General features: G+C 46.9%; 1 protein-coding gene across 2 annotated transcripts in view; it reads left to right on the plus strand.

The window, feature by feature from the left end:
• Nucleotides 1-18642, plus strand: part of VAC14 (VAC14 component of PIKFYVE complex) — a 123632-nt gene that overhangs the window by 24700 nt on the left and 80290 nt on the right. For both annotated transcript variants that reach the window (XM_055000682.1, XM_055000683.1), the window contains exon 13: nucleotides 17790-17946. In XM_055000682.1, the coding sequence (XP_054856657.1) occupies nucleotides 17790-17946 (157 nt within the window). The remainder of the gene's footprint in view (nucleotides 1-17789; nucleotides 17947-18642) is intronic.

Consider the following 18642-nt stretch of genomic DNA (forward strand, 5'->3'; position numbering starts at 1 on the left):
CCACAAAAGCATTGGTTAGTTTCATCTTCCATCCACTGGGTGAACTCTCTTAATGTTGTGGGGAAAGTGCAGATTTGAGTATGGGAGCTTGAAATGAAATTGGAGATGTGCACATTTGGGATCTATATAGATCACAAAGGAAGAGAGAACCCTACATGTGAAGATGGAAGGAGGAAGAAAGAGGTGAAGGCTGCCAAGCTACCCAAGCTTGAAAGTAAAACACATGGCCTACTTTGGATACTTAAAAAAGAGTCAGTCTTTGATGATCCAGGACATCATAATCAAGCCTGTGTGATCAGCTATTGCTGGGCTGTCATGCCAAATGTTGCCGTCCCGTAGATGCAAAATTGCTTGTGAGCAAATCCTCCAGGCAATCAGAAGAGATGCAGACGCAACAAAAAATGGGGCATTCCAAGAAAGATGCATTCAAATATCAGCTGCAAGTTTTTGCAAAGATCTTCGCATTCTTGTTTGCCCAGACCAGAGACATACCACTACCCTAACCAGATAATCCATCCCAGCTGGTGGCACATGTTCTTCCTCGGTTGGCACAAGGGGTGGGCAGAAATCCTATTAGATATGATGGGTATTGTTCCCATACACACCCCTCCAGTCCAGGGCTGCTTCCTTCACTTTTCCAGCCAACAGGTTTGGATTCTATGCAGTTCCAGTTAATGACCTCAAAAGGGTAAGTCCTAGAATCCCTTAGGGTACCAAGAGAGAAGTTTATAGCATTTCCCAGGATTCAGAAGGAAAAGAAACTTTGGAGGATCCTGGCAGCTGTTCTGGCCCCCCTGGACAAAGAAGCTATACAAGCAGTTACCTTGTCCCAGATGTCATTGGGCTGTCTATCCAATACCCTTGGCAATCTTGAAGAATGAAGATACTGCAGTTCTGGTATTCTCTAGGGGCTAAATTGCTTCACCTAGAAACCAATAGTGACAGTGGTTGGTAGTAGAGTTTTCTTGCCAACCTCACTGAGTCCTGCCTTACCCATTCCTCTTAATATTCATTGCTGATTCCCGAGACTCCCACTTGCAGTACAGAGTCTCACCCTTCAATCTGAGCTTCTCCAGGCTCTGACTTCTGCCAGTGATTGTCCTCCTATTCCTGGGTACAAGGTCTCAAGAAACTGACAACCATCGTAGAATCCCTTTGCAGGCACAAGTTCCTAGGAACCAGGGAGAAGATTTTCCTTTTGCTCTTGTAAGCTTGTCGAGCAACTTGGAATTCTAATGGGCATCCACAAAAATAACAGGATCCTGTCAGAAGGGCAGGAAAACAAAGCAGCTGTTTCGACTGAAGATGATAATCCTAGGCTAGCTCATCTGCTTGGGATAGCGGTATCCTGTTTAGTTTTAGGGAGTGTGGCCTTGTGGTCTACTTCAGGGGCTCCTGGTACAATTTCAGGAGGCAGTTATGAAGCAGTCAGAGCTCAGGGTTGTGATTCTGGAACTGGGAAAGTCCTCTCTCCTCTGGTGGAGCTGCTGGGTCAGGTTATTCATGTTTCTACTTACCACTGAAGGAACCTTGGAGAATAGTCATCACCACTGTAGTCCGACTGTGCGAGATGTGTTGCCTGGGGTCTGTGTTCGAAGGCTGCTGAAATCTCAAAGGAAAAGAGAACAAACTGCATGGAATTCTAAGCCATCCACTTAGCAGCGTTGTGGTTGGGAGATGCGGCAAGGGACAGGTATACTGTGGTTCTCGCCGTCAGTGCCCCACAGCAAAGGCGTGGGTCAGCTGCCAAAGATAAAATAAATCTTCCTCCTCCTTACATGGGTGGTGGAGGACATGCTTATGTCTCTGAGGATGGAATTTGTGGCCAGGTTCCAAAGCACGATGGCACATTCGCTCAGTCAACAAATAGTCCACTAGGTGGAGAGGTCCCAACACTGGCAGGTATTTAACCGATAACCTAAAACATGGGAAAGCCTGCACTCAGGCTTTTGGAAAGGTGCTTAGCCTGCTTCCAAGGTTGAGGACACAAGCCGGAGGGGCCTTACCTTGCTCAAGCCCACAAATCTTTTCTTAACTTTTCTACTGCTCTCCAGGATGGTTGAAAATAATCAAGAACAGAAGACACGGGTGATCTCAGATATGCCTTACTGATTCAGACATGTACAGTTCACAGATGTTCTGAGAACTTGGGGGCTTCAAAGATACGAAATCTACTGAGATGAAGACTTATTTTTTTTTACCATCCACAACCAAAAGCCCTCCAGCTGATGGCCTGGAGACTGAATACTTGTGTTGTTGTGATGTGGATGAGTGGAGAGCACAAGAACTGTACTTGCTCAGTGAATTTAGGGTGTGGAAGCGTCACCTTTTTGGCATTGATGGCTAAATCTTCCATGTTATTCTGTTGTCATGAAACCGGCCTCTGGCCCACTCTAAAGTCCTCTTAAAAGCTTGGGTTTTCAGCTTGGTAGCGGCGCTCCTTCCAGTTTCAGACTTCCCCCTTCACCTCCCTGGAGCAGAGCTTGCCTGAAGGAGGACAACGCAGGTTTCACTCGCCACAGCCCAGAGCTGCAGGGCCTGTTGTGCCAGTCTGCTCTGAAGAATGGGCTTTCTCACTCTAAATCCCCAGGGGCTTTTCTCCACGTGATACAGATTTCAAGTACAGTAACAAAAGCTTTTGCCAGCGTGAGTGGCTGTCCTAATCCAGTTAGACTTTGATTTTTGCCTGCTTGGATTTCATCCTGTGGAGTTCCCAGCTTTCTTCTTGCCAAGGCTGAAATTTGGGACTTGGACATATAAAAAAGGAGAACAAGGGCGAGAGTAATGACCTGTGACTCCTTCCCTCCTGCTTGTCCCCACACGCAAGCCTTGTGTACGGATAAAAAGTTTGCAGTTAGCTGTGTTGATCTTCACACTCCTTGGCTCGAGGATGGCGTGTGGGTGAGCCATGTTGGCAGTGTAGCTGAGCTGTCCTCCGTGAGGCAAGCAAATTTAATGTCTTTCTGTGATTCCAAAAAGGGACTTTAGATTCCTAACACGCCATAGGTACTAATAGCATGCATATCCCACCCCTTACTGTTGTTAGTTTGCGCAACTCATTTTCGTTTTTGCAGGTCTGTGATGGTAATCAATTGATTGATACTTCATTTCAACCTCATTAGATTGATGTATTTTATTTTCTTCATTTATACCCTACCTTTCTCTCCAGCCATAGATCCAAAGGAGTTAGCTGTGTTAGTCTGGAGTTGCAAAATAGTAAAGAGTCCGGCAGCACCTTTAAGACTAACCAACTTTATTGTAGCATAACCTTTTGAGAACCATAGCTCTCTTCGTCAGATGCAACTTTATTGTGGCATAACCTTTCGAGAACCACAGCTCTCTTCGACGATGCATCCGACTAAGAGAGCTGTGGTTCTCGAAAGCTTATGCTACAATAAAGTTGGTTAGTCTTAAAGATGCTACTGGACTCTTTACTATTTCTCTCCCGTGGGGATGCGAAGCAGCATACATCATTGTCTTAGTGGTAGAGCCTCTGGTTTGCATGCAGAATTTCCTAGGTTCAAAGAACTGAGTAAGAGGTAGCGTGAAAGACCTTAACCTGAGACTGGAGAGCTGCTGCCTGTCAGAGTTGACGATACTGACCTTGATGAACCAGTGGTCTGACGTGCTATAAGGCAGCGTATTGTGTTCAGTAGGGGTGAGGACACTTTTAAGTTGGAGGAAGGCTCCTTAGGTTGGAGAAAGGCTTCAGACTGGAGCCAAAAGGAAAGGTGTGCTATAAATATTTTAATAAATACATAAGTAAACTGTGCTCAGTGTAGGATGGGGTAGGATGCACCCCGTGGTCTTACAGCCTACCTAGCTCCAGGGCAGCACAGGGGCTGAAGGAAGCACACATTCCCTCCCCACGTGTGCCGCTGCTGCCTGGAACAAGTGGAGCAGATAGAGAGCAGGGACTGCCCTGCTTGTGCTGCTGTGGCCATCTCTAAGGTGAGTCTTGGAGCCTGTCAGCCGCGGCACGAGTGGAGGTACGCCTCCTCTTATGCTACCTACATCGTCATCTTCCAGTGTGATAATAGCCGTAGAGCTGTCTTATGTAAAGCCTTCGTATTATATGTACTGAGTGTGTAAAAACTTGCCTTATAAAAGTATTTCCCTGTTTGCATTGTTCACCTTTTGTGGTATGGGCTTCCGTGAGACATCCGGATGCTTAATTTTGTATCGCCATTGTTTAATTGTTTCCCTTTGGCAGGATGGGAGCTTCTTTGTTTCAGGCTTCTAGAACCCTGTGCTAAAGGAAACCTAAATTCTGCAACCAGAAAACCCAAATCTGATATGGGGAAATGTAGGCAGAGGCCATTATCTTTCTGTGTTAAGCTCTGGAGAGGGAAGAACAGAATAACATGCCTGGGAAACTGCGGGTGGCAGGGGATCCACAGAGAAGGTGTGTTGGGTATAGGATCCAAACTCACCCCTAGCTGTTGAGGGGCTCACCTCATTGATTCTAGCTTTGTGCTTTTGATGGGGTAACTCCCCCCCGCCTACATTTTCAAAAGGCATTTCAAACATGGCATGAAGGAAAAAGAGAACCCATAATCATGCTTGTATGTGTGACTGCCCTTTAAGTATATATGCGCTTCTCCAAAGTTGTGAAGGCTTCACATGTTCTCCTGCAGCTGATGCAAGGATACTTGGGAGGGAAAGGGTTGGAAGCAGCTCTCTGGAAGTTGGCTGAGTGCGAGAATGACTCACTGCAGCAGCGAAGGCCTGCATCTTTCTGTGTAGGAAAGGGTTCATCTGCAGCTTCTGTGAAGCCCCCAAGGCTCCTGCTTCTGGTTTTCTTGAACAAAAGAGCATGTGATTGGAACAGGAAGTGTGTTTGTGTGTGTGTGTGTGTGTGTGTGTGTGTGAGAGAGAGAGAGAGAGAGAGAGAGAGAGAGAGAGAGAGAGAGAGAGATCAGTCAGGGAAGTCTCTTGCACGCAGGCTGACTGTGGTGCTTTCCATGGTCATAGATCCAGAGGAGTTAGCCCTGTTAGTCTGTAGTAGCAAAATGCATCTGACTAAGAGAGCTGTGGTTCTCGAAAGCTTATGCTACAATAAAGTTGGTTAGTCTTTGAGGTTCTACTGGACTCTTTACTACACAGGCCGGTTCTCTTGCCCATAGCCCCTAAATTTCCGGAAGGCTCACGCAGGAAAAATCCCCCTGTCATTTGGCACTCCTGTTAAGCAGCTGTTTGCTGCTTTGGGGCATCATCTACTCAGAACTGATCTGAAGCAGGGATGCCTTTTACAAAACAGCCCTGGTGGCTGTGAAATTTCTGGTTGAGAGACCAAAGGGCAAAGGTCAACATTCCCTTTCTCCCCTGGCCAAAAAGGGCAGTTAAATTGTCACAGGAAGATTGATTGGGATCTCTTTGGGGGAGGGGGCTGGAACAAGTTTACTTTTCACAGCTCACAGTCACTTGGGGGTCTGCCAAAATTGGGGCTCGCATTCTTGGCCCTGGCACCATCTTGCCTGGGTTGCTTCCTGCTCCTCTCTTGAGCTGTGTATTAAAAGAGAAATGAATTAAAGGAGCTCCTTGACATGTCAGAAAAAGAATTCATCGCCCGCCATTGCATTCAAGTCCCAGCCCAGGCAGCCTTCCCGTGAGATGAATTGCCTCGTTCCTTCCCTCAGTGATGTGCCTGGGTTCCTAAGCTGCCCTTCAGCCTCAGATGGCAGGCGATTGCCACTAGGGGGCAGCTGAGGCCACAGCAGCCTCTCCATTTCATATCTGACTCCCAGTTAGTGTAGGAATCTGTACCAAAACGTCCCACTTTCTGCAGCGGCACTGTGTTGCCTCCCTGTTCGTCAGCATGGGTCATGATAGCCCTGGGACTTGCTTGTGTGTAGGTCCTGCACAGAACTGAACAGGCTGCAGCCCCATCCTCGTAGGCTTCCCGCTTCCTAATCAGCGTTTTGGAGCCAGTGTTCCAACTGCTTTCCAATCAGCATCTACAACCCTCCCCTGCCCCACCCAACTTTGCAGGGGTTGGTGACATACACATGTCTCGCTACTTCCAAATGTAAGGAAACCCTTTTCCTTAGTTGTGCTCTTTGTCCGTGAAAGGAAGTGAGAAGTAAACAGTGGCTCCTTTTTTGTACAGAGAAGGGACTTGTAGCTTCTCTCTGTGTCACACGTCTCCCCAGATATTGGAAACAAGCCATAGACCGGCTTCCCTTCCTTTAATTCTCTGCCTCTTGACAGCTCCACATCTACAGAAGGTGGCAGAGAAGCCCAGCAGGTTGACTCATGGGCTTGCCCTGAAACTTGGGCCATCAAAAGCAGGGAGTGATGGAACAGGTGGAGTGATGGACTAGGCCAGAGTGCCTGATGGACTGGTGTGGTAGGAATCACGGCTGGTGTCCCTGCGCTGTGCATTTGTAGTAGAAGTGAGGGAGCTCTCTGGGAGTGTGAGCAAAACGGCACAAGGAAGAAAGGTTGGAGGAAAGCTTTGCACAACACTGTGTTATGGAGGAAGTGGCTGGGGGGAAAACGTGGGTTCAGATTTCCATCTTCTCTGGCGAGTCTTGTATAGGCTCTCTCAGCCTAATCCACCTCACAAGGTTGTTGTGAGGAGGGCCACAGGTACAGTCCCAAGCCAAAGAAGGATAACTAAAGATGTAACACTTCTGGAAAATTTCAAAATCATAGGGAGATCTTTTTTTTTCTGTTCTTTGGTGAAGCCTGAAATTTTGGGAAAATTGGGAAAAAAAACCCTTATCAAACCTAACATCCTTTACTGCTTTAACAACATGATAATTGCTGTGTTGTTGAAGGAGGGGCCGTGGCTCAGTGTGAGAGCATCTGCCTGGCATGCAGAAGGTCCCAGCTTCGGTTCCTGGCATCTCCAGCTAAAAGGATCAGGTGCTGGAGGACGTGAAAACCCCCGGAGAGCCACTGCCAGTTGGAGCAAACAGTACTGACCTTGTATTGTCGAAGGCTTTCACAGCCGGAGAACGATGGTTGTTGTGGGTTTTCCGGGCTGTATTGCCATGGTCTTGGCATTGTAGTTCCTGACGTTTCACCAGCAGCTGTGGCTGGCATCTTCAGAGGTGTAGCACCAAAAGACAGGGATCTCTCAGTGTCAGAGATCTCTCAGTGTCTCAGTGACACTGAGAGATCTCTGTCTTTCAGTGCTACACCTCTGAAGATGCCAGTCACAGCTGCTGGCGAAACTACAATGCCAAGACCACGGCTATACAGCCCGGAAAACCCACAACAACCATCATAATACTGACCTTGATGGACCAATGGCAGTATAAGGCAGCCTCGTACATGTACAAAATGCATGTTTCATCATTTAGGCAGTATACGAGAATGTACCATTTAGCTCCCACACAGTTTAAAAGTGGGGATGCTCTAATTTTCTGCCAGCAAAATTGCAAGCACAGCCAATACTGGAGAGAGGACGCTGCAGACTGCTGCACTCGCTCTAGCTCAGCAACGATGTCTTGATTTTGCCAAGTGAAAGACGGGAAAAAATAAAATTAGAAAATGTAATAAACAGATTTTGGAGTAAACAAAAGGAAGTGTGTTTGGATAGAAACTGTCTTGTATAGACATAATGGGACTACCAGCACTTTTGGATATTGACTTAAAATTTTAACACTGAAGACACAGAACTCTTCATTTGCGAATTATATGTGGTGGAAAGTGCTGTCAAGTGGAGGTTAACTTATGGTGGCCAAAAGGCGAATAGAGGTGGTTTGTCATTGTCTGCCTCAGAATGTGACCCTGGGCTTCCTAGTTAGTCTCCCATCCAAGCACTAGCCAGGGCAACCCTACGTAGCTTCCAAGATCTGATGAGATAGGGCTTGTCTGGGTCATCCAGGTCCATATGCATGCATACGTGTGTGTATGTATGTATATGCTGTACTGTTATAATGTTATAGCATATAAATTGTGGATAAACAATAGCCATGTTTTAGCAATAAACTTATCTGTGAAAATATGCCACATATGCCCACTTTGCATACACAGGAATTATTATTATCTAATGCTGTAGATTGTTTTACACCTTTATATTCCACATATTGAGTAAGTAAAACCTTTATTAAAAAGCATTCCAAAGGAAGAAAAAATCTCAGGAGATTTTTGTAGTGGTCCCCAAATCTTCAGTTTTTCTGTTTGGAAAAACGGAGGCGGGTATGAAGGCGGGGGGTAATGGAGAGCAAATTTTTAAAAATATTTTCAGTTTTATTCCGGGCCTTCACGTCTCTCAAGGTATAGCTTAGCAAGTTGTTAAACCAAAAGCCTCAGTCTGTATTAGGAGATAAGAATTCTGGTGTGCAGCAGGAAAAAATCCATGGTGACAAGTGAACACGGTCAGCAAGCTGAATTACGCCAGCAGTGGAGGATGCCTGAATGGAAGAGAGAGAAACCAGATGATGATGCAAAGCAAAAAAAAAAAAAGGTGAAGAAAGGGCAGAGCTTAAGGGTAATTTAAGATGGTTAGGTAAGAGCTCCAGTCTGGGATCTGCATCACTCTGCTTCATGGGCTTGACTGGGGTTCTGGAGGGAAGGGGGCCAGAGGTGTAGAGCTGAGCTGTTAAGTCTCAGCACTGGGTAGCAGAGATTTCAGTCTTTAAAGTGATAAATGTGTCTCATTTGCAACTCTTTATTTCTCCACTTGCTGTTGTGCTGTACTTTTTAACTTCATTTATGTTCGGCTTTCTCCCTAAACGGGACCCAGAATGGCTTGTCACATCGTTTTCACCTCCCCCACTTCATCTTTATAACCACCTTGTGAGGAAGATCAGGCCAAGAGATTGTGAGAGGCACAGTGGCACAGTGTGGGTTCATTCCTGGTTGTCCAAGATCATGGTGCAGCAGTCTAAATGCCATGCCGTGCCAGCTTCGCTTTTGGTTATTTTCAAAATGATGAAAATGACTGTAGAACTTAATTGAACAGACTGAGCAGTTTAGAATCACTGTCTTGACTAGAAGGCCTGGCAGAATAAGAATATTTCTTCCTGACTCCAGAAGGCAAGGACTGAGCTGAATATGGGAGGGTGTTTGCCCTACATTGGGGCAACCACTGAAAAGCCCTTGCTCCCAGCTCAAGCTTAGCTTCAGTCCACAAAGATCTGATCTGATGTTAAAAGGGTGGGAGAGATGCTCCCTTAGACATCTTGGGTGTAGATCTTTAGGCAAAGGTGGTAGAAAAGGGGGCTCTTAAACTGTAAAGAACCCGGGGGCTGTAGAGTTCTGTCCCCCTCGGTTGCCTCTCCAGTTTTTGCAGGCTGCGGTTCCACCAAGAATGTTGGGAGCATCATTCTTCAAGTTTAGAGACTCCCCTCTCGGAAGAAAAATTGTCCCGTTAGCTCACTGTGAGTTTTGTTCTCCACAGTTTTGTGAGGGAAGGGGGAAGAAATTGTGATGGGCGTGACTGTCCAGCCACCTGTTCCCTGGTCGCACGTGCACCCACTCGGATATGAACATTTCTCTGTGTGTGTGTAGCAGAGGCAGAGGTGTCAAGAAGACAGCAGTGAAGTGTTTTGACGCCTCTCCATGTTTCCATGCTGAGTTTCCGACCACGCAGCCAGCCCTCTACTAATTCTTCGACAAACGCCAGGCACTAGAGAGCACCAGCAGAATGGGAGTGGGTGGGGAATGAATGGAGCTGAAACTGCTGTGGAATCACAATTCAGATCTTTCTTTTGATGGGAGTCACATGCTCTTCTCATTCAGGCCTGAAGATAAGCATGTTTTGGACGTAAAGGAGTCAAAGTCTTTCAGTTTTTCAGCTTTCAGGAGCAGGAATTTGCTTCATCTCCCTGGTAGATCTTCCCTTTATTCTCCTACCTCTTATTCTGTGCCTGCCATGTCTGTGCCCCATCCATGCCGTTATTTGGTGCTGACCTGTTACTCTGAACCAGTGTTTAATGCTTTATCTTGATGTCATATTGCCAGTGCCATAACTGCTTTGCTTTCACAGGCTTACTGAAGCTGCAAGTGTCTTATCTAACGGCTTTGGGAGCTCTCCGTGCTTCTGACCTTGTATACTGCTCGCTCCCATGAATTACCGTGTTTCAACTTTAATCTCCTGCTTTCTCACTGTCTAGACTTGATAGTTAAAATATGTGAGAAGTTCTCAGGACGGGTTCGCGCCAAAAGTCCTGTTTTACTGATGGGAGGGGGAAGGAGTGAATGTGGGTGTTAAGAGGAAGGGTTTTCCCACATATTGCCATTCCTGTCAACCTGTTTTTACTGCTTAGTTGCTTACCTTGCTTCTGAGTAATCCTATGGACATATCTGTGGAAATGATCTGATTCCTGAATAAAACCTTTAAAGCAAGAGCCTGGATTCTTTCTGTGATGGCACAGGGGCCTATCTGCCATAGCCTGACACCCCCCCATAATGCTGTCCAGAATGTCCATAAGCCCGCTTGCCTCTTCCTTATCCCTAAGTGAAAAACTGTTTGGAAGCTGATTCACATGCTCACAGTACAGAATTCAGCACCCAATGCCAGTGCCTTCAAGTGTGCTGAGTATGATCCTGGGGAAACATAAAATTCCTGGTCTGTTGCCCCTTGGTAACCTCTTCCATTTTTGCAGGGCGTACTTCTAAAATGCTGAGGCGAATTGCACTTGAACGGATGCGGGAAAGGAAACCCAGAAGAGAGGGGGGCTGCCCTTTAGAAACACTGTAACAGCCTCCATGTGAGCTGGTGAAGTGAACATTGGACCGATTCAACTAGAACGTGATGCACATTGCATTGACCTAGTTATGTATAGTGCAGGAAATCTCTTGTTTTGTTGTTTATTTTTGCAAAGCATATTAGGGGAGAGTAAAAGAAGCCGGAAGATGTTCATTATCAGAAAGCTGCTTGTTGTCTTGAAATGATTTTCTAGCTAGGCCAGTGCCATATGGAAGGGTGAGCCATATTTTTCCACTGGCAAATTGCAGTAAATAGCTTCCCAGTGTAAAACCGTGCAGCTTTTAATCAAAAGAATGCAGCTTCCTCGCTCTTGTTAAAGATAAACATCTGGAAGCACATGCTGGCTAGCTGGGCTTGGAGAAGTGCCTGCAGCCATTGGAGTCTTTGTACTAACCCCTCCCGCCTGTCATTTTTCCATAAGACATGTCTATCCTATTGCATTGTCTGGCACAAACTTAATACAAATTCCCCAGTTTTGTGCTGCTTGTGCCACAGCTAGAGCCACATATTTATTTTCCAATAAATATGTGGACCAGTTTGTATCCTTTTACTCAGTCACGGGGAACCTCTTTGTGCAGCTTCTGTTATCCCAGCTCACTGTGAACCGTGGCAGAAGTGGAAGAAGCCTCATCTAGTTTTCTTGTTACTTTGAGCCTCGTCTCTCAATGCAGCCTGGCCTCTCCACTGGAGAGTCTGTGCCCAGCTGCTGTGCTGGCTCTTAACACCCGGGCTCTGCAGTGCCTTTCCGAGCTGGCCGCCCTTTCCTGGTTGCGCCCCCTACCCACCAGGGAGGCCTCCTTATTTGCTCTGGTGGTGGGGAGCCCTTCATTGCTCTTGGTCGGTTCGTGTCCAATAACAGGAGCTCAAATGGCTGCTGCCCTGGAATGATGGGACTCAGCTGATGCTCCTTTCTGGCACCTGGCCAGTTGCCATGGTAACACTCTGGCATTTGTGCTCTGCCAGGATATTGCTTTTCTTACACCCTTCCAGTTTCATTCTTTTGGTTGCACAAAAGAGAGAGAGAGACGGAGAGAAGCGGCCTGAAATTTGTTCAGTGGCAAGATGCAGGACGAATGTAAAGCACTCTGTCTCCCCCCTCTTTCCCCCCACCCTGGTTGGTTCCCTCTGCGACAGGGTTGTACTGTTTAAAGCTTATATGAAGCTGCCTTTTACCAAGTTGGTTCGTCTTGCGCAATACAAGCAACTTTGACAGGCAGCTGCTCGCTGGAGCCATGGGCAGGAAAATGTTTTTCCCTCTGATTCTTTGAACGACAGGTGCAGGGGTTGAGCCCCAGGACCTTTGGCAAGGCATGCAGGTGCTCTGCCAGTGAGTCATAGTCATCTTTACCCAGAATCTGCTCTTGCACAGTTCCTGCTTTGCAGAGTTAGAAGGAGAGTCCAAGTAATCCGAAATCCTATCATTGAAGGGGATATGCATTGAAAACCAGTCCGCCTGCCCTCCACTTGCTGCTGCCATCCCTTCCGATGCAGCCAAGAAGGGGTGTGTGCAGCAAATGTTGGTACTGTTGTTACCTGCTGCCCACACTCAGCTCTGGCTCCGGTTTCAGTCTAGGCTATGGCAGGTGGCTCCAAAGCTGTGTAAACTGAGATGGGTCCAAGTGCAAGTCGCTGAGGGGAAACCTCACAACAGAGGTGTCTCCTTTCCGTTCATGGCACCCTGATATAATGCACTGTCAGCAGCTAATGCAAGGGAGCCAGGCTGAAAAGTCCTTGGTCACCTCCCTTACATCTCCGAGCATGAGACAGGCTGCATGGCTGCAGTGACTCCCCGGGCTTTTTCATGCTTGCTCTTGAAATCCACTTGAGTCAACATCCCATTTGCCCAGGGGAAAGTCTCAAAGCAAGTCACTTGTTTAAAACAGTCCCCATGAATGTGCCCAGCTCTGTTTTGGAAGCTCGTGATTTTGTTTGCTTGCTTGTTTAGATTTATGTTCCGCTTGCCCTGCAAGGAGGCTCAGAGTGGATTACAACCAGAAAGTATACAATCAAGCAGGTAGCCTAAAAATAAAAAACCAGTAGTATAAAATCCATTTAAACAGCAGGACACATATTGCACTACCCTCTCCTATCACAAATCTGTGGGACAGGGCGTCCAATTGATAAAGGCAGCAAAAGCAGAGGGGCATACGCCCGCCCCCCCCCCCCCCCCCCGTGGCAGAAGGCCAGTTGAGTGGCTCGCCCACCTCAGCCCCCATACGCCTGGCGGAACATCTCTGTTTTACAGGCCCGGCGGAAGGATAACAAATCCTGCTGGGCCCGGGCCTCCTCAGAGTTCCACCAGGTTGGGGCCAGGACCGAGAAAGCCCTGGTCCTAGCTGAGGCAAGGTTAACCTCCTTGGTGCCCAGGATCCCCGGGAGGTGTCTGTTCGCTAAGCGGAGCACCCTCCGGGAGACGTATGGCGAGAGGCGGCCCCGCAGGTATGCCGGCTGCTGCCTGAGTATTGGCAGGTCCCCGTTTCCCTTGTCTCTGCAGGCTCCTTGCACCTGTCCTTCATGAGGTCGCTCGTTTGCGTGTGTGCTCGTTTTCCCTCTTGCCGCCACGATACTTCTTTGATTGGGGCCAGCACCGGTGGTTTGTTTCTGTGAGATGGTTTGCCTCGCTGTGCTGTTACTGGCAGCTTGTGTGTGCTTCCACGGTGCAAGTTGGTGAAATTCTGTCACCCTGACAAGTCCAATGTGTCATGGAGGCTGGCCCTGGGGACCAGATGACCCAGGAGGCAGCTAGCAAGCGCATCACCATGAGAGAGTTGTATCAGCAGCAGCCTAATACATTTGACTAGCATTTTCTTTGCTTTACTTTACTTTACTTTATTTGGTATATAGCCTGCCCTCCCTGCAAGCAGGCTCAGGACAGGGTACAACATTCATAAAATACATCATTATATAAATACAATTAAAATCATATCATAAAATCATAACTCAGATGGCCTATTGCACATGCCTGCCCTCAAATACAAAGAGGGAGACACCCAGACGGACGGGATGTCATTGGATAGGAGAAGGCGACGGGAGGCTCAAAGATGGTCCTCTAATATGGGCCTCAACCATACGCCCGGCAGAACATCTAATAGCTCTGGGGGAGGGATTTTAGCTTAGGGGTAGAGCAGGTGCTTTGTGCACAGAAGGAACCTCAGTTCAACCTCCCATGCTATTCATTCTGCGTGTAAAACCCTTTGGGGAAATCCTTTGTGGGTTTGGAGCTGGGTGTCATCAATATGACAATGACACCCAGCTTTATGTGTCTTTATCCAAATCACCTGGCAATGCCTGAACCAGAGCCTTACTGGCATTATTGTCATTAAACAAATGAAGGTGAATGTTGAAATTGAATCCTGACAAGGTGGAGGTAATGCTGGTGGGAAAGGACGGGATCTTGAAGGGCATTGTGCCTTCCCACTTTCGATGGTGTTCAGCAGAGCCTTACTGACTCAGTTAAGAGCCTAGAGGTTATACTAGACCCAGCACTATTAGTAGAGAAGCAAGTTGGTGTAGTGGTTAGAGGGCCAGTGTGGTGTAGTGGTTAACGCTATCGGACTAGGACCTGGGAGACCTGGGTTCAAATCCCTGCTCGGCCGTGAAAGCTCACTGGGTGTGTTGGTGGTTGCACAGCAATTAGATATAAGTTTTCAGAGTTGCAGAGTTTGATGATAGCGCAGTGGGAATAAGTAGACAGACTTCTGTGATTCTAGCTCTATAAAAATACTTTACTACATAATAGGGTAAAAAGGGTATATTTGTTCGCAGAAACAGCAAACAGCTTCTGACTACATCTTGATAGTCTCAACTAGGTCCTAGAGAGAGAAAAACTTAGACTGCGTGGTCTAGTGAAGAAGTAATAGTGTAGTGGCAGCAGACTGCTGAACAAAGAGCAGTAAAGCCTTACTCTATGTTGCTAGCTAATTGCCCCCCAATAAACTGGCTCATCCAATAGACAATCCTGGATTCTCTCATTATGACTAAAGACACCCACTTTCTCTGGCGGGAACTTCTCTGGAAGCCTAAGTGGTCCTACGCTAACCAGCTATTTGACTAAACAAACAGAATGACAATTTAACTCTTTCATGACTGAGCATAGGAGACTTGCAAAAAGTCCAGCAGGGTGACCTTGGGCCACTCACACACTCTCAGCCTAACCTGCTTCACAGGGTGGTGGTTGTGCGGATCAAATGGAGGAGAGGGAAACTACGTGTGCCACTTTGGATCCTCATTCGGGGGAGAAAGGCTGGGTGTAAATAAAGTGAATGCAGCTGAAAGGAAATTCTTCCTTCCATTTTTGTGCAGCATGGAATTTGGCTCTCTTCCTTGATTCAGCTAATCCAGCCCTACATACCCAGGCTGCGGTAACTTCAAGGCCAGACTTTTGAAATGCACTCCACCTGAGTCAGCCCCTAAAGTCCACTTGATTCAGATCAGGCTGCCTCAGTTGATGGATCAAAAAGAGTCCAGTAGCACCTTTATGACTAACCAATTTTATTGCAGCATAAGCTTTCGAGAATCAAGTTCTCTTCGTCAGATGCATGATACAGAGACTGGTCAAATATAGAAAAGGAGGGAGAGAAGGGGAGGAGAGAGAAGAGGCAATTAGGGGGGAGGGGGAGGGTGCAACCAAAACATTCCTTTGCTAGTATATGTAAACATCTCCTTTTGGTGTGTGGATCAGTTGGCTTCAAAGGAGTTTGCCCTGTTAGTTTGTAGCAGCCAAACAGCTAGACCATCCAATTCCAATGCAGTGTGAGCCTTCAATAGCCACAGCTCTCCTTGCCAGATGCATCTGACAAAGAGATCTGTGGTCCCCGAAAGCCCACGCCAGGTGCCACTGAGCTCCCCCAGACCCCGCCTCTGTAAAGGAAATCTGTTACCTGTGATAATGTGATAACCATTCATAGTCCCTATTCAGTCCCAGCTTGACAGAGTCAAATTTGCATATGAACCATATGCAACCATGGATGTGGAGGCTTTATACACCGATATCCCACATGCAGATGGACTGCTAGCCATAGGGAATACTATCCCGGACAAAACCACAGCACACCTCGCCACTAAACTTTGTCACTTCGTACTCACTCACAATTACTTCGAATTTGGTGACAACTTATAGCTACAGATTAATGGCACAGCCATGGGCACACACATGGCACCACAATATGCTAACATATTCATGGCGGACTTGGAACAATGCTTCCTCAGCTCCCATCCACTGGAACCACTACTATACTTAAGATTCCTGGATGACATCTTCATCATTTGGACCCATGGGAAGGAAGCTCTTGAGAGATTTCATCAGGACTTCAATAACTTTCACTCTACTATCAACCTAAGCCTGGACCACTCTACACAACAGGTACACTTCCTGGACACCACTGTACAACTACATAATGGACGAATAAATACCACCTTATACCGGAAAGCAACAGACCGATACTCATATCTACATGCCTCCAGCTACCACCCTAAACATACCACTCAGTCTATTGTCTACAGCCAAGCCTTACGTTACAACCGTATCTGCTCCAATGCTCTCGACTGAGACTCACGCTTAAGAGATTTACAACAAGCATTTTTGAGACTACAGTACCCACCAAATGAAGTGAAGAAACAAATCAACAGGGCCAGACTAGTACCCAGAAACAGTCTGCTCCAGGACAAACCTAAAGGAACTAACAACAGAACACCACTGGTTGTCACCTATAGCTCCCAGCTCAAACCCATCCAACGTATCTTCAGTAAGCTACAACCCATCCTGGAAAATGATACCTCTCTCTCAGAAGCCCTGGGTGGAAGACCTTTCCTTGCCTACAGACAACCCCCCAATCTTAAACAACTTCTCACTTACAATCATGAATTGGCCAGCAGAGTCACCAGCACAGGTACCAGGCCCTGCAACAGACCCAGCTCTGCCCCTATATCTACCCAGGGAATACAATTACAGGACCCAATGGCATCAACTACACTGTCTCTGGCTCTTACAGCTGTTCATCCTCCAATCTGATATATGCCCTCATGTGCCAACAATGTCCTTCTGCTCTCTACATTGGACAAACCAGCCAACCTCTACGCAAAAGAATAAATGGACACAAATCTGACATTAGAAATGGAAACGTCCAGAAACCAGTGGGAGAACACTTCAGTCTACCAGGACATTCCATCAAAGACTTAAAGGTCGCTGTAGTTCAACAGAAACCTTTCAAAAACAAAATCCAATGGGAGGCTGCTGAACTGGAATTCATATGCAAATTTGACTCTATCAAGCTGGGACTGAATAGGGACTATGAATGGTTATCACAGGTAACAGATTTCCTTTACAGAGGCGGGGTCTGGGGGAGCTCAGTGGCACCTGGCGTGGGCTTTCGGGGACCACAGATCTCTTTGTCAGATGCATCTGGCAAGGAGAGCTGTGGTTATCGAAGGCTCATACTGCATTGGAATTGGATGGTCTAGCTGTTTGGCTGCTACAAACTAACAGAGCAAACTCCTTTGAAGCCAACTGATCCACACACCAAAAGGAGATGTTTACATATACTAGCAAAGGAATGTTTTGGTTGCACCCTCCCCTTTCCCCCCTAATTGCCTCTTCTCTTTCCTCCCCTTCTCTCCCCCCTCTTCTATATTTGACCAGTCTCTGTATCATGCATCTGACGAAGAGAACTTGATTCTCGAAAGCTTATGCTACAATAAAATTGGTTAGTCTTAAAGGTGCTACTGGACTCTTTTTGATTTTGCTACCACAGACTAACACGGCTAACTCCTCTGCATCAGTTGATGGATGATTCTGCATTTCTTTTGTGCCCCGACAGCACACATGGATTGTTGTTTTTAGTAAAACTTGCTCTCCTGTGAATGCCTGAAACGTTCTTATGAATCAGGCCATTGCTCCATTTTGCTCCATCTTGTCTACTCTGCCTGAGTCCAAGCAAAGATTTGTTGCATCTCCTGGTACCTTAACCCAGAGCAGTCACTGGTTGCACCCAAGATCTTCTACATGAAAAGTATGCTTTTGAATACTAAGCTAACTTTGGAACTCGTTTCAGAAACCTCCTTGATTCCTTCTCTTTCCTGACTTTCTGGTTGCTTACTATGTGTTGGTTTCTCTGCTTCATTCCAGGTTATCCTTAAGGATCTCGAAGTCTTGGCTGAGATTGCCTCCTCTCCTGCTGGGCAGACAGAAGGCCAAGGGCCATGCGATGGCTCTGAATCACAGCCAGGGCAGTTGGAGCTTCACGTTCCTGCTCCAACCAGAACTGGCCAGGCTGGCTCCCCTGGTAAGTCCCCTCATTCTGGCACCTTGCTGGCAAAAATCGAATATGCTAAGCAGCTTTGTAGTGCTCATCTTCATTTCTTGATACAAAACACTCCATGATGGGTTTTATCAGCCAGAGGCAGAAGCAGATGTTCTTTGGCACAAACCAACCATCTTAGGAAAGAGAAGCTAGCATGGAAGCCTCCAGTCCTCCTTTCTTTTTGGAAGTCCAGCTGCAGAAGCAATCTAAATCTTTGTGCTACTTAGAATTGCAATAATAAAGACTGGGTTGTAATTTACGGACAGTAGCCTTCTTAGCACCCCAAGTGAAACTGATGCAGAAGATGGGGGTTGGGGACTAGAAGCAAGGAAATTGTTCTGCTGTTACCAAGGGGTGGGGTGTTTGGGGTGGGGTAGCTTTGAAAGTTGGGGAACGGAGGCGTTTCGTTGCTTGCTGGTCTCTTAAATCTCCCTTGAGCTTAAGGGCAAAGTCCTGGCCTTGGTGGTCACAGAGGGAAGCTGGAATTTGGTGGGATGGTTATTTTGTAATCAGAAAAACAGGGCAGCTTCAGCCAGCTGTTATTGATTCATCAGCAGAATTGATCATTGGTCTTGGAGCATAAGGGAAATTGCATGCCCAAAGTTTTATTGCAAATCGATATATTTTTTTCCTGCAAAACAAACCCCGCTGCTGTTAAGTGGTGACTGTATTTGCAGA

This window comes from Eublepharis macularius, chromosome 16, assembly GCF_028583425.1.
Source record: "Eublepharis macularius isolate TG4126 chromosome 16, MPM_Emac_v1.0, whole genome shotgun sequence".
Lineage (NCBI taxonomy): Eukaryota > Metazoa > Chordata > Lepidosauria > Squamata > Eublepharidae > Eublepharis > Eublepharis macularius.